The 16,083-nt window shown below is 54.7% G+C and overlaps 2 protein-coding genes across 2 annotated transcripts in view; both read left to right on the forward strand.

Moving 5' to 3' along the window:
• Ints3 (integrator complex subunit 3) overlaps window positions 1-8,016 on the forward strand; it is a 43,363-nt gene extending 35,347 nt beyond the window's left edge. Inside the window, exons 21-30 of the mRNA XM_055623420.1 lie at window positions 2,516-2,669; window positions 3,689-3,757; window positions 4,461-4,536; window positions 5,061-5,174; window positions 5,447-5,495; window positions 6,228-6,395; window positions 6,582-6,682; window positions 6,867-6,939; window positions 7,094-7,250; window positions 7,341-8,016. Coding sequence (XP_055479395.1) covers window positions 2,516-2,669; window positions 3,689-3,757; window positions 4,461-4,536; window positions 5,061-5,174; window positions 5,447-5,495; window positions 6,228-6,395; window positions 6,582-6,682; window positions 6,867-6,939; window positions 7,094-7,250; window positions 7,341-7,418 — 1,039 coding nt within the window. The 3' untranslated portion in view covers window positions 7,419-8,016. The remainder of the gene's footprint in view (window positions 1-2,515; window positions 2,670-3,688; window positions 3,758-4,460; window positions 4,537-5,060; window positions 5,175-5,446; window positions 5,496-6,227; window positions 6,396-6,581; window positions 6,683-6,866; window positions 6,940-7,093; window positions 7,251-7,340) is intronic.
• A 1,338-nt stretch (window positions 8,017-9,354) lies between these two features.
• On the forward strand, window positions 9,355-13,801 carry Slc27a3 (solute carrier family 27 member 3). The gene is made up of 10 exons (XM_055625565.1): window positions 9,355-10,095; window positions 10,368-10,577; window positions 10,778-10,936; window positions 11,362-11,486; window positions 11,725-11,919; window positions 12,014-12,104; window positions 12,227-12,425; window positions 12,558-12,655; window positions 12,757-12,887; window positions 13,504-13,801. Exons 1-10 carry the CDS (start codon window positions 9,483-9,485, stop codon window positions 13,678-13,680), a joined length of 1,998 nt encoding a protein of 665 aa, XP_055481540.1. The 5' UTR covers window positions 9,355-9,482; the 3' UTR covers window positions 13,681-13,801.
• The last annotated feature ends 2,282 nt before the right edge of the window (window positions 13,802-16,083 follow it).

Consider the following 16,083-nt stretch of genomic DNA (forward strand, 5'->3'; position numbering starts at 1 on the left):
ATAATATAATATAATATAATATAATATAATATAATATAATATAATATAATATAATATAATATAATATAATATAATATAATATAATAATAAAATATAAATAGGAGCTAGGTTGCTTTATAGCTCAGTTACTACAGTACAAGACAAGCATGGCTTGAGGACCTGAGCTGGGTCCCCAGCAGCCATGCTGAGGGCTGGTCATGGCTGCATGTGTTAGAATCTCAGCCCTCAGGGGTTAGACAGCAGATCTTTGAGTGTCACTGGTTGGCCAGCCTAGCCTATGGTCTGTAAGTGTCGGGGCCCAGTCAGAGACCCTGTCTTAAAAACACAAGATAGATGGCTCCTGAGAACAATCCCCAAGGTCACCCTCTGGCCTTTACATATATGAACATACATGAACCTGTACAAATACACAAAACTAAGCATACAGTTCATCGAGACAGGGTTTCTCTATGAAGCCTTGGCTATCCCTATGTAGACTTCCTGTATAGACCAGGCTGGCCTCAAATGTCCTCTTGCCTCTACCTCCCGAGTGCTGGGACTAAAGGTATGTGCCAGCATGCCTGTTGCAGTTCAGCTGGTTTTAGCACGCCCTTGCATGCTCAGTATCTCTGCTGCCTACTTTGAAACCTTCATCACCTCAGATGATGTTGTTGGTTTGGTTTGGTTTTTGTTTTTTTGAGACAGGGTTTCACTTGTAGCCCTAATGGTCCTGGACTGCTTTCTAGACTAGGTTGGCCTGGACCTCCCAGAGATGCACCTGCCTTTGCCTTCCTCAGTGCTTGGATCACAGGTGTGTGCCACTGTGCCCAGCTGAGAAACCTCTACTGTTAATCATCCACTTTCTCATTCTCCCCTTCGCCTAGAATCTTGTATCCGCTGAACTGCTGTCTCTTTATCAGTTTGTAGATAACAGTATTCTGAACCCTTCACGTAAACAGACTTGTGGAATATGTGCTTCTCTTTGGCTCAGGATTTCATTCAGCATAGTATTTTCAAGTCTTTGTGTCTGATGTGGTTTTGACTCAGTTGTTTATACCATGCTAGATGCCTTTTAATGTATAGGTACACAACATTTTATGTCTGTTTTGTACACTTGTGAATGCAGCTTCTCTGAATGCTGGTTTGCAGTTTGTGTGTGCATATGTTCTTCTGTGTCTTGGATAAATACTCAGGACAAGCGCTCTACTGGCTACTGAGCCATATAGTAACTTTGGTTTTACACTGGTGAGGAGTGGCCAAACTATTTTCCAAAGTAGCTACAACTTTACCATTCCCAGCAATGTGAGAGTTGTCTTTTTTTGATGTGCTCTCTGATATATGCTCTGATCTGGCCTTTCTTTCACTTCCTTGTGGGGTGAGCAATAAGCCCATGTTAGGCAGATACTGACGTTGAGATCTTTGCCCTCAGCCATTTGTTTTTAGTTTTTGGGTTTTTTTAAAGATTTTATTTATTTATTTTATATATGAGTGCTCTATCTACATGTGAGCCTGCATGCCAGAAGAGGGCTTCAGATTTCAGTGTAGGTGGTTGTGAGCTACCATGTGGTTGCTGGGAATTGAACTCAGGACCTCTGGAAGAACAGACAATGCTCTTATCCACTGAGCCATCTCTCCAGCCCTTGTTTTTAGTTTTGTTGTTGCTTATTTTATTTATTTTTGTTTTTTTAAAGCAAGGTTTTCTCTGCGTAGAGAGAGAGAGACTCAGGGTTAGCCCTGGCTGTCCTAGAACTCATTCTGTAAACCATCGAACTCAAAGATCCACCTGCCTCTGCCTCTTGAGTGCTGGGATTAATTAAAAGTGTGGACCATCAAACCCACTTTATTTTGTTTTTTTAAGATGGTCTCACATAGCTGAGGTTGGTCTCGAACTTGCTTTGTAGCCAAGGATGACATTGGCGTGTTACCCTCCTGCCTCTGCCTCCCAAGTACTGACTGGTACTTGAAGGGATCTCATCCTCCAGAGTGCTGAGATTATAAACACGTTTTACCAGGCCCAGCTTCACGAGTTTTCTTGTCTGACAGACACATGGTTTTAGTTCTTACATTTAAGCCTCTGTTCCAATGAAGGGGTCAGTTGTGGGGTCAGTTGCTACTTCTCCAGCTTGACAGGAGTCCTTCCCTCTACTGTCAGGAGTCAGACAGTCACTTACAGGGTTGGAACACTGGGAAGCTGTACATGGTGGTGCAGGCTTCTAATGCCTGCGTTCTTTGGGAGGCAGATGCAAGCAGATCTCCATAAGTTCAAGGTCAGCCTGATCTACATAATGAAGCAAGTTCAAGGTTAGCCAGTGAGAATTAGTCTCAAACAAACAAACAGGAAGGAAAAGAAAATAAAAGCCAGCACTGGGAGAGGAAAGTTGCTGGTGGCCCTGGAGTTGCTGAGTTCTTGGGAAAGATGGGGAAGGATGTGGGTCCTGAGCACTGAGCTTGTAGGGTAGATTGGACACCTCCCTGGGGGTGTTTGAGCCCGTGGTGCTGGGTTGCACTGCTGGCTTAGGCCTGACTGGTTTTGCAGCAAAGCTGCCGCGGGGAAGATGAACCTGTACGAGTCATTTGCCCAGGCTACCCAGCTGGGTGACCTGCACACCTGCCTAATGATGGACATGAAGGCTTGCCAAGAGGATGATGTGCGGCTGCTCTGCCACCTCACACCTTCCATCTACACAGAGGTCAGTGTCGCCACAAGGTCCATGTGAGGTGGGAGAGGACCCCACCTCAGGGCACACGCTTTCATTTTTGAGACAGTCTCATTCTATAGCCCTGACTGGCCTAAGAATTCACTGTAAAGCCCAGGGTAACTATAGACTAATGCGTGATATCCCTGCCTCAGCTTTCAAGCTCTAGAGTACAGGTGTGGGCCACCACACCTGGCATTTACTGTATACTCTGGAGCTACTGTCCGTGGACCCACTGACTCTAGTCATCATTGCGTACCATGGCACGGCCGTCTTCTTCCATTTCTGTTATAAATTGTTGCTGTGTGTGGTTCAGCTGAAATGTGAGTCTTCACCTGTTTACTTGGATTCTCGGGTTTGGTGTGTCTGCTGTGCCAGGACAGGTCTTCTAAACCGCATAGATCCCTGTTCACATCTCCCAAGCCGCCTTTGATGTAGTGGAGGTTCACTTTCATTTCCCTGCCGATCTGAAGTCTTCTCTCAGCTGGCATGGAGGATCGTGTTATCAGCTCTTCTTCCTCTTGGCAGAAGTTCCCAGGAAGGGGGAAATGAGGGCTCGGGTGTGGGTATGGCAGGAGGAACTGTGAGCACAGCCTGGCCTGGGGGCGCCATAGGTGGTACCCCTCCTTGTTCTCTCTCTGCATGAAGACTGCCATATCCCTAGACACAGGTCCTCTCTAACCTTCCCTATGGCTGCGAGTCTGCTCAGATTGGAGCACTCCATTGCCAGGCATGAAAAGGTTTGTTAAATTACACTGCCCACAGAACTGACCACAGGTCCAGTCCCTGTCAACTCCAGCTTTGTCTCAGCAGCACACCCAATTCCTCCTTTCATACAGTCTGCTCATGCCGTACAAACACGGATACTGAAACCTGGCCTACAAGGCTTGGATCCCCAGATCTGTAGCCATTTGGTTCTGTGCAGGACCACCTAGTTTATGTAAGGGGTGTGGAGACAGGCTAGGTGGAAGCCAAGGGTCCGGCCCACAGTCTTGCTCTTTCTTTCTCTCTAGTTTCCAGATGAAACTCTGAGGAGTGGGGAGCTGCTGAACATGATTGTGGCTGTCATCGACTCTGCACAGGTGAACACTGAACTCTGACACCTCCAGAGGCCTGCAGGGCGGGACTGGGGAAGTCAGGGTCTGTGTTCTCTCTCTAGGCCTAGACACAAGAGCCCACATTCCTCAGGCACTCTGCCTCCTACTGCGTGTGGGTGCCCTTTAGGCCATTAGGGCTAGAAAGGGAAAGCAAAACTCAAGACAGAGGCTGGGGTCAGGCGCATCCTCCCTAATATCTTTCCATGTTCTCTGGAAGTTTCTGTTTGCACAGGGAAAGCTGAGGCGGGCAGGTGTGTATGTGCGTGCGTGCATGCTCATGCATGTGTGTTTTCAGCTTATAACAAAAGTGTTTGGGCCAGTTTTACTTGACCTTCCCCTTGAGATTGCAGGACCCTAAAGATGGTATCTGAATGGGGTGGGTCATGTGCACTCAGGCCCCACTCACAGAGGGCCTTCTTAGCATTGAGAGTCCTTCCCTTGCCTTTTCCTGCCCATCCTGGGAGCACAGCCTCCCAGGGTCTCCTCTCAGGCCTGTCTCAGACTTGATGGGGTGGTTCCCTTTCTCCCTTTGACATCAGGGTGGGGTTTTCATTAGCAGCCCTGCTTCCCTGCAAGCCTGTTGCTGTTGCCCCTGACCCTTCACTCTTAAGAGTCTTGAGTCATGCCCTACCCTCCTGGCCCTCTGCCTCTCTCAGAGCTAATGGGTCTGATGTTTTCATCTCTATAGCTCCAGGAGCTGGTCTGCCATGTGATGATGGGGAACCTGGTCATGTTTCGGAAGGACTCAGTCCTCAACATACTCAGTAAGTAACTAGGTCTTCCCGGTACCTCAGAGAGGAAGGGGAACCAACTGTGCATCCAACAGTGACTGGAGGACTAGAGAGGTGGCTCAGGTTAAGACTTAAGTTCAATTCCCAGCAAGCACATGGTGGCTCACAACCATCTATAGTGAGATCTGGTGCCCTCTCCTAGCCTGCAGGTGTACATACAGATAGAAAACTCATGTACATAAAATAAATACATAAAATCTTTAAAAAAAAAAAAAAAAAAAAAAACGGTGACTGGAAAGTGGGGAAGGAAGGATTGGAAATTGGGATTGCTACCTCGTCTCTGTCTTGCTTCTTACCTTCATCTCTCCATCCCTTGGCTTGCCGGGAACCTGGTAGTCCTCCAAAGATGTTAGCAATCTGTGCTGACTGGGGAGAGAAAGGATCTAGATTAAGTTCCACTTGCTTAGGGTGCTACTAGTCAGTGGATTATGTGTGTGTTTGTTAGACAGCAGATCAGGCAGGCAGGCAGGCAGAGAGGTTTCTTCTGTCTCTTCCAGTTCAGAGCCTGGACTGGGAAACCTTTGAGCAGTACTGTGCCTGGCAGCTCTTCCTGGCCCATAACATCCCCTTGGAGACCATTATTCCTATTCTGCAGCACCTCAAATACAAGGGTGAGTAGGGCTGTGAGCTGTGGGTTGTGGGCTGGGAGAAGGTGAGGCCTCCAGGCTTCTGAGGTGACCCAGAGTTCTAGTCCTCACCACCAAGATGGACTTGAGCTCTGGAGACAGCCCCGCAAGCCACTGTGTAAACAGGGCACCAGGCCTCAGCAGCTGCAGACGCAGTGAAGCAGTAGATTCAAAACTGTTCTGTCGGCTGGGGTTGGAAGAGGTACCCACATTTCCTCCTAAAATGATCATTTGCCTGAACAACTCTTCCCCCACAGAGCACCCAGAGGCCCTGTCCTGTCTCCTGCTTCAGCTCCGAAGAGAGAAGTGAGTTCCATGACATGGAGAGGCACAGGGCCTTGCTCCTTTGGCCATGCTTTCCTCCCTTGGCAGTCTGCCTCTCCCTGCCTTCAGGGGTGGAAGGTGGGGACAGGGCAGCTCTGCTTCCCTTACTCTCCACACTCCTCAGCCTGCCATAGGCTGAAAGGGCAAGGGGCCACACCCTCCTTCATCACCCTGACAGAAGAGGTAGCTGGGCCCATTGCACTGCCTGCCTAAGGTGCGGTGGGAGAGAGGGCGGAAGGCCTCCTCCATGTTACATGTGGCATTGGCAGACTCCCTGGACAAATGAGGCAACAGCCAAGTGTCTAAGTGTCTTTTCCTACTTCTTTTCTTTTTTCTGTTTTAGTTTTGATTTGTTTTTGAGACAGGGTCTCAAATAGCCCATGTATTATAGCTAGCGATCACTCAGCTATTGATTCTTCTGCCTCTGCCTCCCAAGTGCTGGGATTGCAATCTTCTGCCTTCTGTGTTCTGTCTTTCCTGAGAACCTAGAAACGGCTCCATGTCCTAGGGGAGGCTTATGGGGACTGTAGCACACCTCATACCACCACAGAAGTGGGAGAATCTCACTTCTCGTCTGGCTTCTTCAGAGAATAAAACGAGTCATTTCTTGGCCCAGAGAGAAGGGGGAGAGGGATGTGAGAGTAGGGAGCCCCAGGGGCAAGGAGGCTGGGGTTTGGGAAGTCAGTAAGCGGCACCCAGCATGCTCACCCATAGGCCCAGTGAGGAGATGGTGAAGATGGTGCTGAGCAGGCCCTGCCATCCTGACGATCAGTTCACCACCAGCATCCTGAGGCACTGGTGCATGAAGCACGACGAGCTGCTGGCGGAGCACATCAAGGCCCTGCTCATCAAGAACAACAGCCTTCCCCGCAAGAGGCAGAGGTGGGGCTCCGTCTCTGCCCCAGGGCAGTCTGCTGCCCAGGGATGCTGGGTTCTGGTGCTGTCTCAGATTGGTGTGTGGGTGAACACCCCTGGATTGTCCCCAGCCCTGGGTCCTTTAGGACGGTCTCTGACCTGAGGAGGGACCCTGGTTGGGTGGCCAGTATTTGACTCTGCCTCCCCATGCAGCCTGAGGAGCTCCAGCAGCAAGCTGGCCCAGCTGACCCTGGAGCAGATCCTGGAGCACTTGGACAACCTGAGGCTCAACCTAGCCAACACCAAGCAGAACTGTATGCTGCCTGTCTTCCTGCTCCCTTCCTTGGGCCATTTGGGGGAGGTGCTGCCCTGGATTCAAATCCCCTACAGCCAGTTAGGGGCAGGGATGAGCTACCAGGACCACTGCTCAAACCCATAGAATAAATGACTTTCAGTGCTGGCTAGAAAGCTTCCTGACACTCTGCTTCCCCTCTGTAGTTTTTAGCCAGACGCCAATCCTCCAGGCGCTGCAGCATGTCCAGGCAAGCTGCGACGAAGCTCACAAGATGAAGTGAGGTTCCTTCTACGTTGGGCCTTGGGAAATAGTGGGAAGAAGTCTGCTGGGAACATAATGGCCAATGAGACCCTGGAGTTGAAAAACAGAGACCAGGGTGGGAGGGGCCTGGGCAGGAGGCCATCTCAGGGAGCCTGTTTCTTCATCCTAGGTTCAGCGACCTCTTCTCCCTGGCGGAGGAGTATGAGGACTCTTCCACTAAGCCACCCAAGAGCCGGCGGAAGGCAGCTTTGTCCAGCCCTCGGAGTAGGAAGAATGCTACCCAGCCCCCCAATGCTGAGGAAGAGTCTGGCTCCAGCAGTGCCTCGGTGAGCCCCAGAGCCAGTACAGAAAAGGGAGGGAGTAGTGGGCACGGGTGCCAGCTAGTGACAGCCCTCTGCCCCCCTCATTTCTTCCAGGAGGAAGAAGATACAAAGCCTAAGCCCACCAAACGAAAACGAAAAGGGTCCTCTGCTGTGGGTTCGGATAGTGACTGAGGCCTGGCTGCCCACCCTGCCCCAGCCTGAGAAACTTCCATGCGGCCCGCCCCTCTTCTCCCCTCTCCACTGCTGCTCCCACTGCTAGGTTCTCACGCAGCCAGAGGCTGTGCAAATGCGATCATGGTGGAAGTCCTTAGCCCTGGCTCTTCCCCAAGTCTCCAAAGAGCCATTGGACAGAGCTGGGAGCGATCAGGAGGCTGCTGGGCAGAGAAGCTGGGGTGACAGATGCTGCGGCAGGTGTCCCTTCCTGCTGCCCTTCAGGCTGCATTTTCTGAACAGACGTTTGTAGTCTACGGACGGTGGTCAATGCACCAGTGTGAAATGGGCATCTGACCTGGTGTGGGCAGTGCCCATCTGGGCAGATGCCATGGCCTTCAGAAAAGAACCTGATGACAGCATGAGAGCCCATTGCTGCACCTGGGATGCTTGGGTTGGCACCTCAAGCTGAGCCAGAGCCCAGGGAGCCCCAGAGGCAAGCTCCTCAGAACTGTCAAATGGCCTGACTTCTGTGGTTCTGTTTTTGCTTTTTCTTTTGGCAAAGATAATCGAGTTTTAAAATTGTTTTTAAGTGATAATGAAACAAGCCAGAACATCTTTTGTGCCTGAATTGACCTCTGTTCATCCTGTGTATAGGTGCCACTGTTTAATTTGATGCCACTACTGGTACTTCCCTCCCCCAACACAATGTGCAGGAGGGACTTGGCTTTGCTCCCCCATACCCTAACTCACTAGAAGTGTGAGTCAGGCATCTCCTTTCCACTTAGGGGGCTGGCCTTGCCCAATGCTTCTCAGGAACCTCTAGGGGCTGGTAGGGGGAGGGGTGGCAAGCAGGGGCTTAGCAGATAAAGCACTTGCCACATAAGCAGCCCTTCCCCCCCCCAATATAAATCCTAGGGGGGTGTGCTGCCGGTCGGTGATCCCAGAGCTGGAAGGCAGAGACAGGATCCCTGGAGGCTGGCTCTACACTAATTGACGAGCTTAGGGTTCAGCTGAGAGTCCTTTATGGAGGGAGATGGAGAGTGACGCAGGAAATTCCTGACTTCCACCTTCACGCCCATGAATATACGTACATGTGCACTCAAATGCAAATGGGCACAGTCCACACACAAAGGCTGGTATTTGTCCTCCACTTTGTCAAGTGCACACTGTCCAAGGGTTTGGCCGGGAAGCGTGCCCTACGCTGAGTTTTCATGAGAGGATGGAAGTTCAAAGACAGGAGCCCCCCTCTGCAGTCCTTGCTGAGCAGAGGTGAAGGTGAGGTTTAGTGTGGGCAGGCCCACGGACTCAGCTGGACATTGCCTCTTCACAGAACCCATGCTCCTTTAAAGCCACTGCTTTTGAAACTAAACCACCAGAGGTCTTTTTTTTAAACCTCTTCCCATCCCTTTTCTACCGCCCCGATTAAAACCAGGATAGGAAGCATTTGCTGACTGGTCCCAATTATTGTATCCTTGCCTAAAACGAAGGGCCTCCCTCCAAAACACTGGGAGTCTGGCCTCCACCTTTCCCCTACTTAGCTCTGAGGCCCCCACCTATTCCCCGGGGGTTGTTGCTGCTGCTGGTAGCTGGAAGCAGCGCATGGATCTGGCTGTCCTGCCCAGACTTGCAGAACCAATCGGGCCAGGGTCTCCTTGGGAAGAGCGCGATGGTGCCGTCCCATCACGGGTGACAAAGAACCACCAAAGGAAAGAATGACAGACGCGCCCTTTCTCCTGGAGCCGGGCTCCATAAAGCAGCCGATGGCTTAGACGGTCCTGAAAACGCACAAGGGTTGAGGGGAGGCACCTCTTGAGATCGGAGCGGCCGCCAGCACTCGAATTCCACAGCGAGCGCGCCTAGGGCGGAGCCTGTGCTCTGGGGAGGGCCAGGCCGACCCCCACTCCCACTCCTGGCTCCCGCGCCATACCACCGAACAGGGTGGGGAGGGCGGGGGCCGGCGCACGCGCGCCACGTCCGGGGAAGAAGGGTTCTTGGAGCTGGCCCGAGGCGGGCTCAGTGTTTCAGGAGGGACCACCTGGAGTGCCTGCGAGTTGCCGACAGCGACCGGAGGAAGAGGGCACCATGGCGGCCCTCCTCCTGCTGCTGCTGCTGCTGCCCCTACTCTTGCTGCTGCCTCTGCTCCGGAAGCCGAGCCTCTGGCCTCAGCTCCGCTGGCTGCCAGCCGACCTGGCCTTCACAGTTCGCGCGCTCCGCTGCAAAAGGGCCCTCCGCCGCCGCGCGCTCGCCGCAGAGGCCGCTGACCCGGAGAGCCCCGACGGCGGGTGCAGCCTGGCCTGGCGCCTTACACACCTGGCCCGGGAGAGGCCGGCACACACCTTCCTCGTCTACCGCGCTCAGCGCTTCAGCTACGAGCAGGCGGAGCGCGAGAGCAACAGGGTTGCTCGCGCCTTCCTGCGCGCGCGGGGCTGGGCCGGGGGCCGGCGAGGCTCGGGCAGGGGCAGCACCGAGGAAGGGGCGCGCGCGGCGCCTGCGGCCGGCGGGGCGGCCGCGCCCCCTCTGGCACCGCGGGCGACGGTGGCGCTGCTCCTCCCGGCGGGCCCTGAATTCCTATGGCTTTGGTTCGGACTGGCCAAAGCGGGTCTGCTCCCGGCCTTCGTGCCCACCGCCCTGCGCCGAGGGCCCCTGCTGCACTGCCTCCGCAGCTGCGGCGCCAGCGCGCTGGTGCTGGCCACAGGTAAGGCAGCGGAAGCCAGGGAGGGCGTGGCGGGTCCCCAGACCGAGGTGCGCCAGTGAGTGGGCCCTGGGTTTGGGGGGGGGTGTGTGTGTGTGCTGAACCAAAGGGTTCCCAAGCCGTCCGGGTCCGTACGGGTCCCAGGAGAGACATGGGATCCCCGCCGTGTCGCCCTCACCCTAGAGCATTGCGCAGGGACAGAGAGCAGACCAGCCGGTGATGAAGGCTTTAAAGTAGCTGGAGAGCCTCGACGCTGACCTGGCCCGCCCTTGTAGAGTTCCTGGAGTCCCTGGAGCCCGACCTGCCAGCCTTGAGAGCCATGGGGCTCCACCTGTGGGCCGTGGGCCCTGAAACTCATCTTGCTGGAATCCGCAATTTGCAGTCTGAGGCAGCAGCCCAAGTGGACGAGCCGGTGCCGGGGTACCTCTCTGCTCCCCAGAGCATAATGGACACCTGCTTGTACATCTTCACCTCTGGGACTACTGGTGAGGACTGGACACAGTGCTTCCCTCTCAGAGCCTGAGGCGGAGGAGGCAAGGTCTGGGGAGAGGACTGGAGCCTCTTACCCCCAGGTCACCTCCCACGCCACCCCAGATACAGCTTCTCACCTCCCCCTGCCCACACTACCGGCTTTTCCAGGGCCCCGCGCTCACACCCTTCCCCTGACTGCTCTTGCCCCCCTCAGGCCTGCCCAAGGCTGCTCGCGTCAGTCATCTGAAGGTCCTGCAGTGCCAGGGGTTCTACCAGCTGTGCGGAGTCCACCAGGACGACGTCATCTACCTCGCACTCCCGCTGTACCACATGTCTGGCTCCCTGCTGGGCATTGTGGGCTGCTTGGGCATTGGTCAGTCTCCCTCCCAGCGGTTCTCAGCCTTCCTGAAGCTGGGGCCCTTCAACACGGCTCCTTGGGTTGCCATGAAATTATTTTGTTGCTGTTTCCTAACTGCAACCCACAGGTTGAGAACCAGTGCTCTATGGAGCGCTGAAGAACGTTTAATGCCAGCCCTGCTTGGGAGGCGTCCTGAGTTCTCGGTGGAGGGAGGCGGCCCCTGCTGTCTAGTATGAAACCTGGCACACTCAGAGCCAGGGGCTGCACGGTTCACTCTCTAGACTTCAGGGAGAACGAGAGAGAGGGGTGTGTCAACCCGAAAAGAGATGTTAGCCTCCACACACGTAGCTAGGGAAGAGCTCTGCCAGCACAGCCTGCTAAAGGCGTGACTCCAGCAGGTCCTCTGCTCTCCGCGCTACCTTCTCTCCGCTTTCCGGCAGGGGCCACGGTGGTGCTGAAGCCCAAGTTCTCAGCCAGCCAGTTCTGGGAGGACTGCCAGAAGCACAGGGTGACAGTGTTCCAGTACATCGGGGAGCTGTGCCGGTACCTCGTCAACCAGCCGCCGGTGAGTAGGCCTACAGAGCAGGCCAGACAGCAGCAGGCACGAGCCTGTCATCCGGGCGGTGGAGAGAGGGAGCCGGGAGAAGAAACGGCATCGTGCCAGGAGCCCACAGTGGGCAGGCTCCGGCACCTCCGAATCAGGAGAACACGCTGGGGGAGGTTCTGGAGACCGAGGAACGGGGCTTCGCTCCGGGGGTCTGCAACCTTGGTGCTGAAGCCCCTGCCTCTCCCTCACTCACCAGAGCAAGGCAGAACACGGCCATAAGGTCCGGCTGGCCGTGGGCAGCGGGCTGCGCCCGGACACCTGGGAGCGCTTCGTGCGGCGCTTTGGGCCTCTGCAGATCCTGGAGACGTACGGAATGACGGAGGGCAACGTGGCCACTTTCAACTACACGGGCCAGCAGGGTGCCGTGGGGCGTGCTTCCTGGCTTTACAAGGTGAGAGGCGGGAGGACCCTTCAGAGCGGAAAGGGGGTGGTGGGAGACGGGCTCGTGAGGCCCGCGTGACCCCGTGCGGCTCTCCCCTTCCCAGCACATCTTCCCCTTCTCCTTGATTCGGTATGATGTCATGACGGGGGAGCCTGTTCGGAATGCCCGGGGCCATTGTGTGGCCACATCTCCAGGTGAGTACTTGGATGGGGGGTGACGCTGGCAGATAAGGCGGGACTTGGCGCCCGGGGTGGGGTGGGGTCTGGAGGTTTCGGGTGAGAGTGGGGACCCTTCTTGACTGTGGTGATTCTTCCAGGTGAGCCCGGGCTCCTGGTGGCGCCCGTGAGCCAGCAGTCCCCTTTCCTGGGCTATGCTGGGGCTCCAGAGTTATCCCAGAAGAAGCTGTTGAAGGACGTCTTCCGGCCCGGGGACCTTTTCTTCAATACTGGGGACCTCTTGGTCTGTGACTCGCAAGGCTTTCTCCACTTCCATGATCGCACTGGAGACACCTTCAGGTATTCCTGTGTGATCTTCCTGTCCACGCCCATCTCCTTCGCAGACTCCATCAGCAACACTCTCCCCCGGCCTCCCTCTCCTCAGCAAAGCTCCCCACCGCCTGCCTCCAGTTCGCCCTGCTCTGCCAACAGGTGGAAGGGGGAGAACGTGGCCACGACTGAGGTGGCCGAGGTCCTAGAGGCCCTGGACTTCCTTCAGGAGGTGAACGTCTATGGAGTCACGGTGCCAGGTGCCCAGGCATGGAGGGCGGGAGCCCCCAGCCCACTACTCCATGTAGCAGTGCTTGGGCACGAGGAGCAGAAGGGCTTATGTGTCTCCCACACCCACCAGGGCACGAAGGCAGGGCTGGCATGGCGGCCTTGGCTCTGCGGCCTCCTCAGGCTCTGGACCTAGCGCAGCTCTATGCCCACGTCTCTGAGAACTTGCCACCTTATGCCCGACCCCGGTTCCTCAGGCTCCAGGTAACCCACTACTTCTGGCCCAGCCCCTCAGTCATGGTCCTTAAACCCCAGAAAAACCCTACGCAGGACACTCCGTGAAGATGCAGGGCTTCCCCGCTACACAGACGCTCTGCACCCCCTTTTTATCTGTGTGTGCGCCAGCGTGTGTGTGCCTGCCTGCCCGTGGGGGGGGGGGGGTCGTGTGTGTGCCTGCCTGCCGTGGGTGTGTCCATGTGTGTGGGCATGGGTGTGCCTGCCTTCCCGTGGGTGTGGGCGTCATCCTCAGGGACCAGCTACCTCCTTTAGCCAGGGTCTCCTGTTGGCTGGCCGGCGGATCCTGGGGAGGTTTGTGTCTCCGCCTTCACCTAGCGTTTTCCCAGGGTCAGGTGACTGACTCCAGGTCTCCATGCTTGCCTGGCAAGTTCTTTACAGAAGGACAGCGGCTGCCGCCCTGCCCGCTGAGCCCTGCCCTCTTCAGGCCTGGCTCTCTCTCCTGTGTGGCCACCGCACCTTGACTGTGCAGTGTCTCCTGCCTCCATATCTAGCCCTGAACAGAGCTCGGGCAGCTCCCCTGAACAAAGAGAGCAAACTCTGTTTCCTCCAGCTCTCTTTGGAAACACCCTTCTTCTCTTCCCAGGAGTCTCTGGCCACCACGGAGACCTTCAAACAGCAGAAGGTTAGGATGGCAAATGAGGGCTTTGACCCCAGCCAACTGTCTGACCCCCTCTATGTTCTGGACCAGGATTCGGGTGCCTACCTGCCCCTCACACCTGCCCGGTACAATGCCCTCCTGGCTGGTGACCTTCGAATCTGAGACCTTCCTCTTGAGGGAGGGGCTCGGGGGTACCAGCCACCATGAGGGTACCAGGGATTTTCGAGTACCTTTTGTATACGGAGTCAATACTGTTATTTTGTAATAAAGAGTTGGAGCCTGACTGGCCCGTCTCCGTTTTGTGGGGCTGCTTGTCCATGGAGCCGAGGCTCCACATTCCTGTCCTGACCTTTTGTGACCCTGAGCTGTGGCCACTCCTTTATGATAACCAGCCTGAGCTTGGCTGGCCGGAGAGGCCGAGGTGGTAGGTGTCTGTTTCTTGAGTGTTTACCCTGCTCTGTCTCCTGAGCTGGAGGATCCCAAACGATTGACTCAGACAGCAGCAGAAACGCCACCCCCTATGGCCTGCCCACCCTTCAGGCTGGTATGTGTACAGCTGGCTGGTCCTGGGAAGTCTCAAACCTGTAAAACAAATGCAGGGAGGGGTAAGAAGGAGGGTCAGTGATCTAAAGAAGCCCATCAGAGGGGCAGGGAGCCCGCAGCCTCAACACTGCTGCCAATCATACCCTTCAAGGGTGGAGCGGCAGGGTGCCGTGGGGGGATGGTGGGAAGAGAGGGAGAGGCCTCTCCTTGCTCCTGAAGGGGGGATCTAAAAGTTCACTGTCCAGAAAGCTTAAATGATGACTTCCTGTCTTCCAGGAGCTAAAGTGACTGTTTTAAGCCATGGTCGCTTACAACATTCTGCTCCTTTTCTTTCTGCTTGTTCCTTCTAACTCCACTCGGCAGCAGTCGGAGGCAACTATGCGTGGCTGCAGAGGGCTCTGCTGTGAGCACCGGCCGCTGCTGCTGACCAGTTAGGTCTCAGCACCTTCACCAGGCAGCTCACAACTGCTTGGGACTGGCCTGGGACTCTAGTTCCAGGAAATAACGTGCTCTTTGGGCCTCTGTGGGCACCAGGCCTGTATGTATGTTGTATACATGAAGACACTTACACATAAAATTTTAAGATAAATAAGGAAGCTGGACACAGTGCCACACGCCTGTAATCCCAGCACTTGGGAAGGCAAAGGCAAGTGGATCTCTGTGAGTTTGAGGCCAGCCCGGTCTACAAATCAAGTCTGGGGCAACCAGGGCTACACAGAGAAACCCTGAAAGAGAAAGGGGGGGGGACAAATAAATAGAGGGTTATCTAGTTATTTTTGTAAAGCAAAGAAACACAACTTCTGCCCAGTGCTTGGACCCCCACTGCCAGCCCCCCTGATCTACATCCCAGCCCGTGCCCACAGCACGCCTCCCTGAGAGCAGAGCCCGCTGTACCCGGGATGGGGGCCGCAACCACACGCTGACTGGTTCATTAGTAATTTGGCTCACAGCTCACTTCTCCAATCTGCCGCAGAAAGAGCACAACAGTGAGGTGAGCCGGGGGCGGGTGGTTAGGCAATGTGCAGCCAGGTAACAGCAGCTCCTCTATGTCAGCTCCCAGCTGCCCAGGTCCTTCAGGTCCGAGAGCCAAGTGCCACCTCCTCCCTTGTGGAGTCACACATTGACTCAAATGGATACTGTCTGCTAGGACAACTTCGAGCCACGAGAGAGAGAGAGAAAGAGAGAGAGAGAGAGAGAGAGAGAGAGAGATATGGAAGTTAGTCAAAGGTGGGATCTGGCTAAGTGTGGTGGCACACACCTGTAATCCCAGCACTTGGGGAGGCAGAGGCAGGTGGATTGATGTGAGTTCGAGGCCAGCCTGCTCTACAAAGAGAGTCCAGGACAGCCAAGGTTACACAGAGACACCCTGTCTTGAAAAACCCTAAATAAATAAGAGGTGGGCTCCACACATAAACATGCTTATGGCCCATCCCACTTGGACACACTGGCACTACTCACTGATAGCTGAGTACAGTGGCTTAGACTTGTGTTTCCAACCCTAGGGAGCACAGGAGTTCGAAGCCAGCTGAAACCCATCTCAAAAATAACAGCGGACTGAGGATATCAGCACAGCGTCGGCCTAGCTTGCAAGAAGTGCAGGGTTTGCTGCTCGGCACTACATAAAACTACAAAGCCAGGCGCTGTAGCTCATGCCTGTAATCCTAGCGCTCAGGAGGCAGAGGCAAAAGCGCAAGTCCTTCATCTTCCACTACAGAGTGAGTTCAAGTCCAGCTTAGGCCACATGAAACCCTTTCTCAAAAAAATAAATAATGTGTTTTTACATTATATATTGCAGCCAGGCACGATGGGTCCCAGCCCTCAGGCAGGCAATCTGTGCGTTTGAGGCCAGCCTGGTCTACAGAGCAATTCCAGGACAGCCAAGGCTACACAGTGAAACCCAGTCTCAAAATACAAAACAAAACAAACTTAGATTATATATTGCTTGCATGATGGGATACAATCTTGACTATACGGAGTTAAAACCATAATGTGGCTTGTTAATGCGTTGCTGCTGTAGAGTTG

The sequence above is a fragment of the Psammomys obesus genome, unplaced genomic scaffold, assembly GCF_907164565.1.
Source record: "Psammomys obesus unplaced genomic scaffold, mPsaObe1.curated_primary_1811, whole genome shotgun sequence".
In the NCBI taxonomy this organism is placed as follows: domain Eukaryota; kingdom Metazoa; phylum Chordata; class Mammalia; order Rodentia; family Muridae; genus Psammomys; species Psammomys obesus.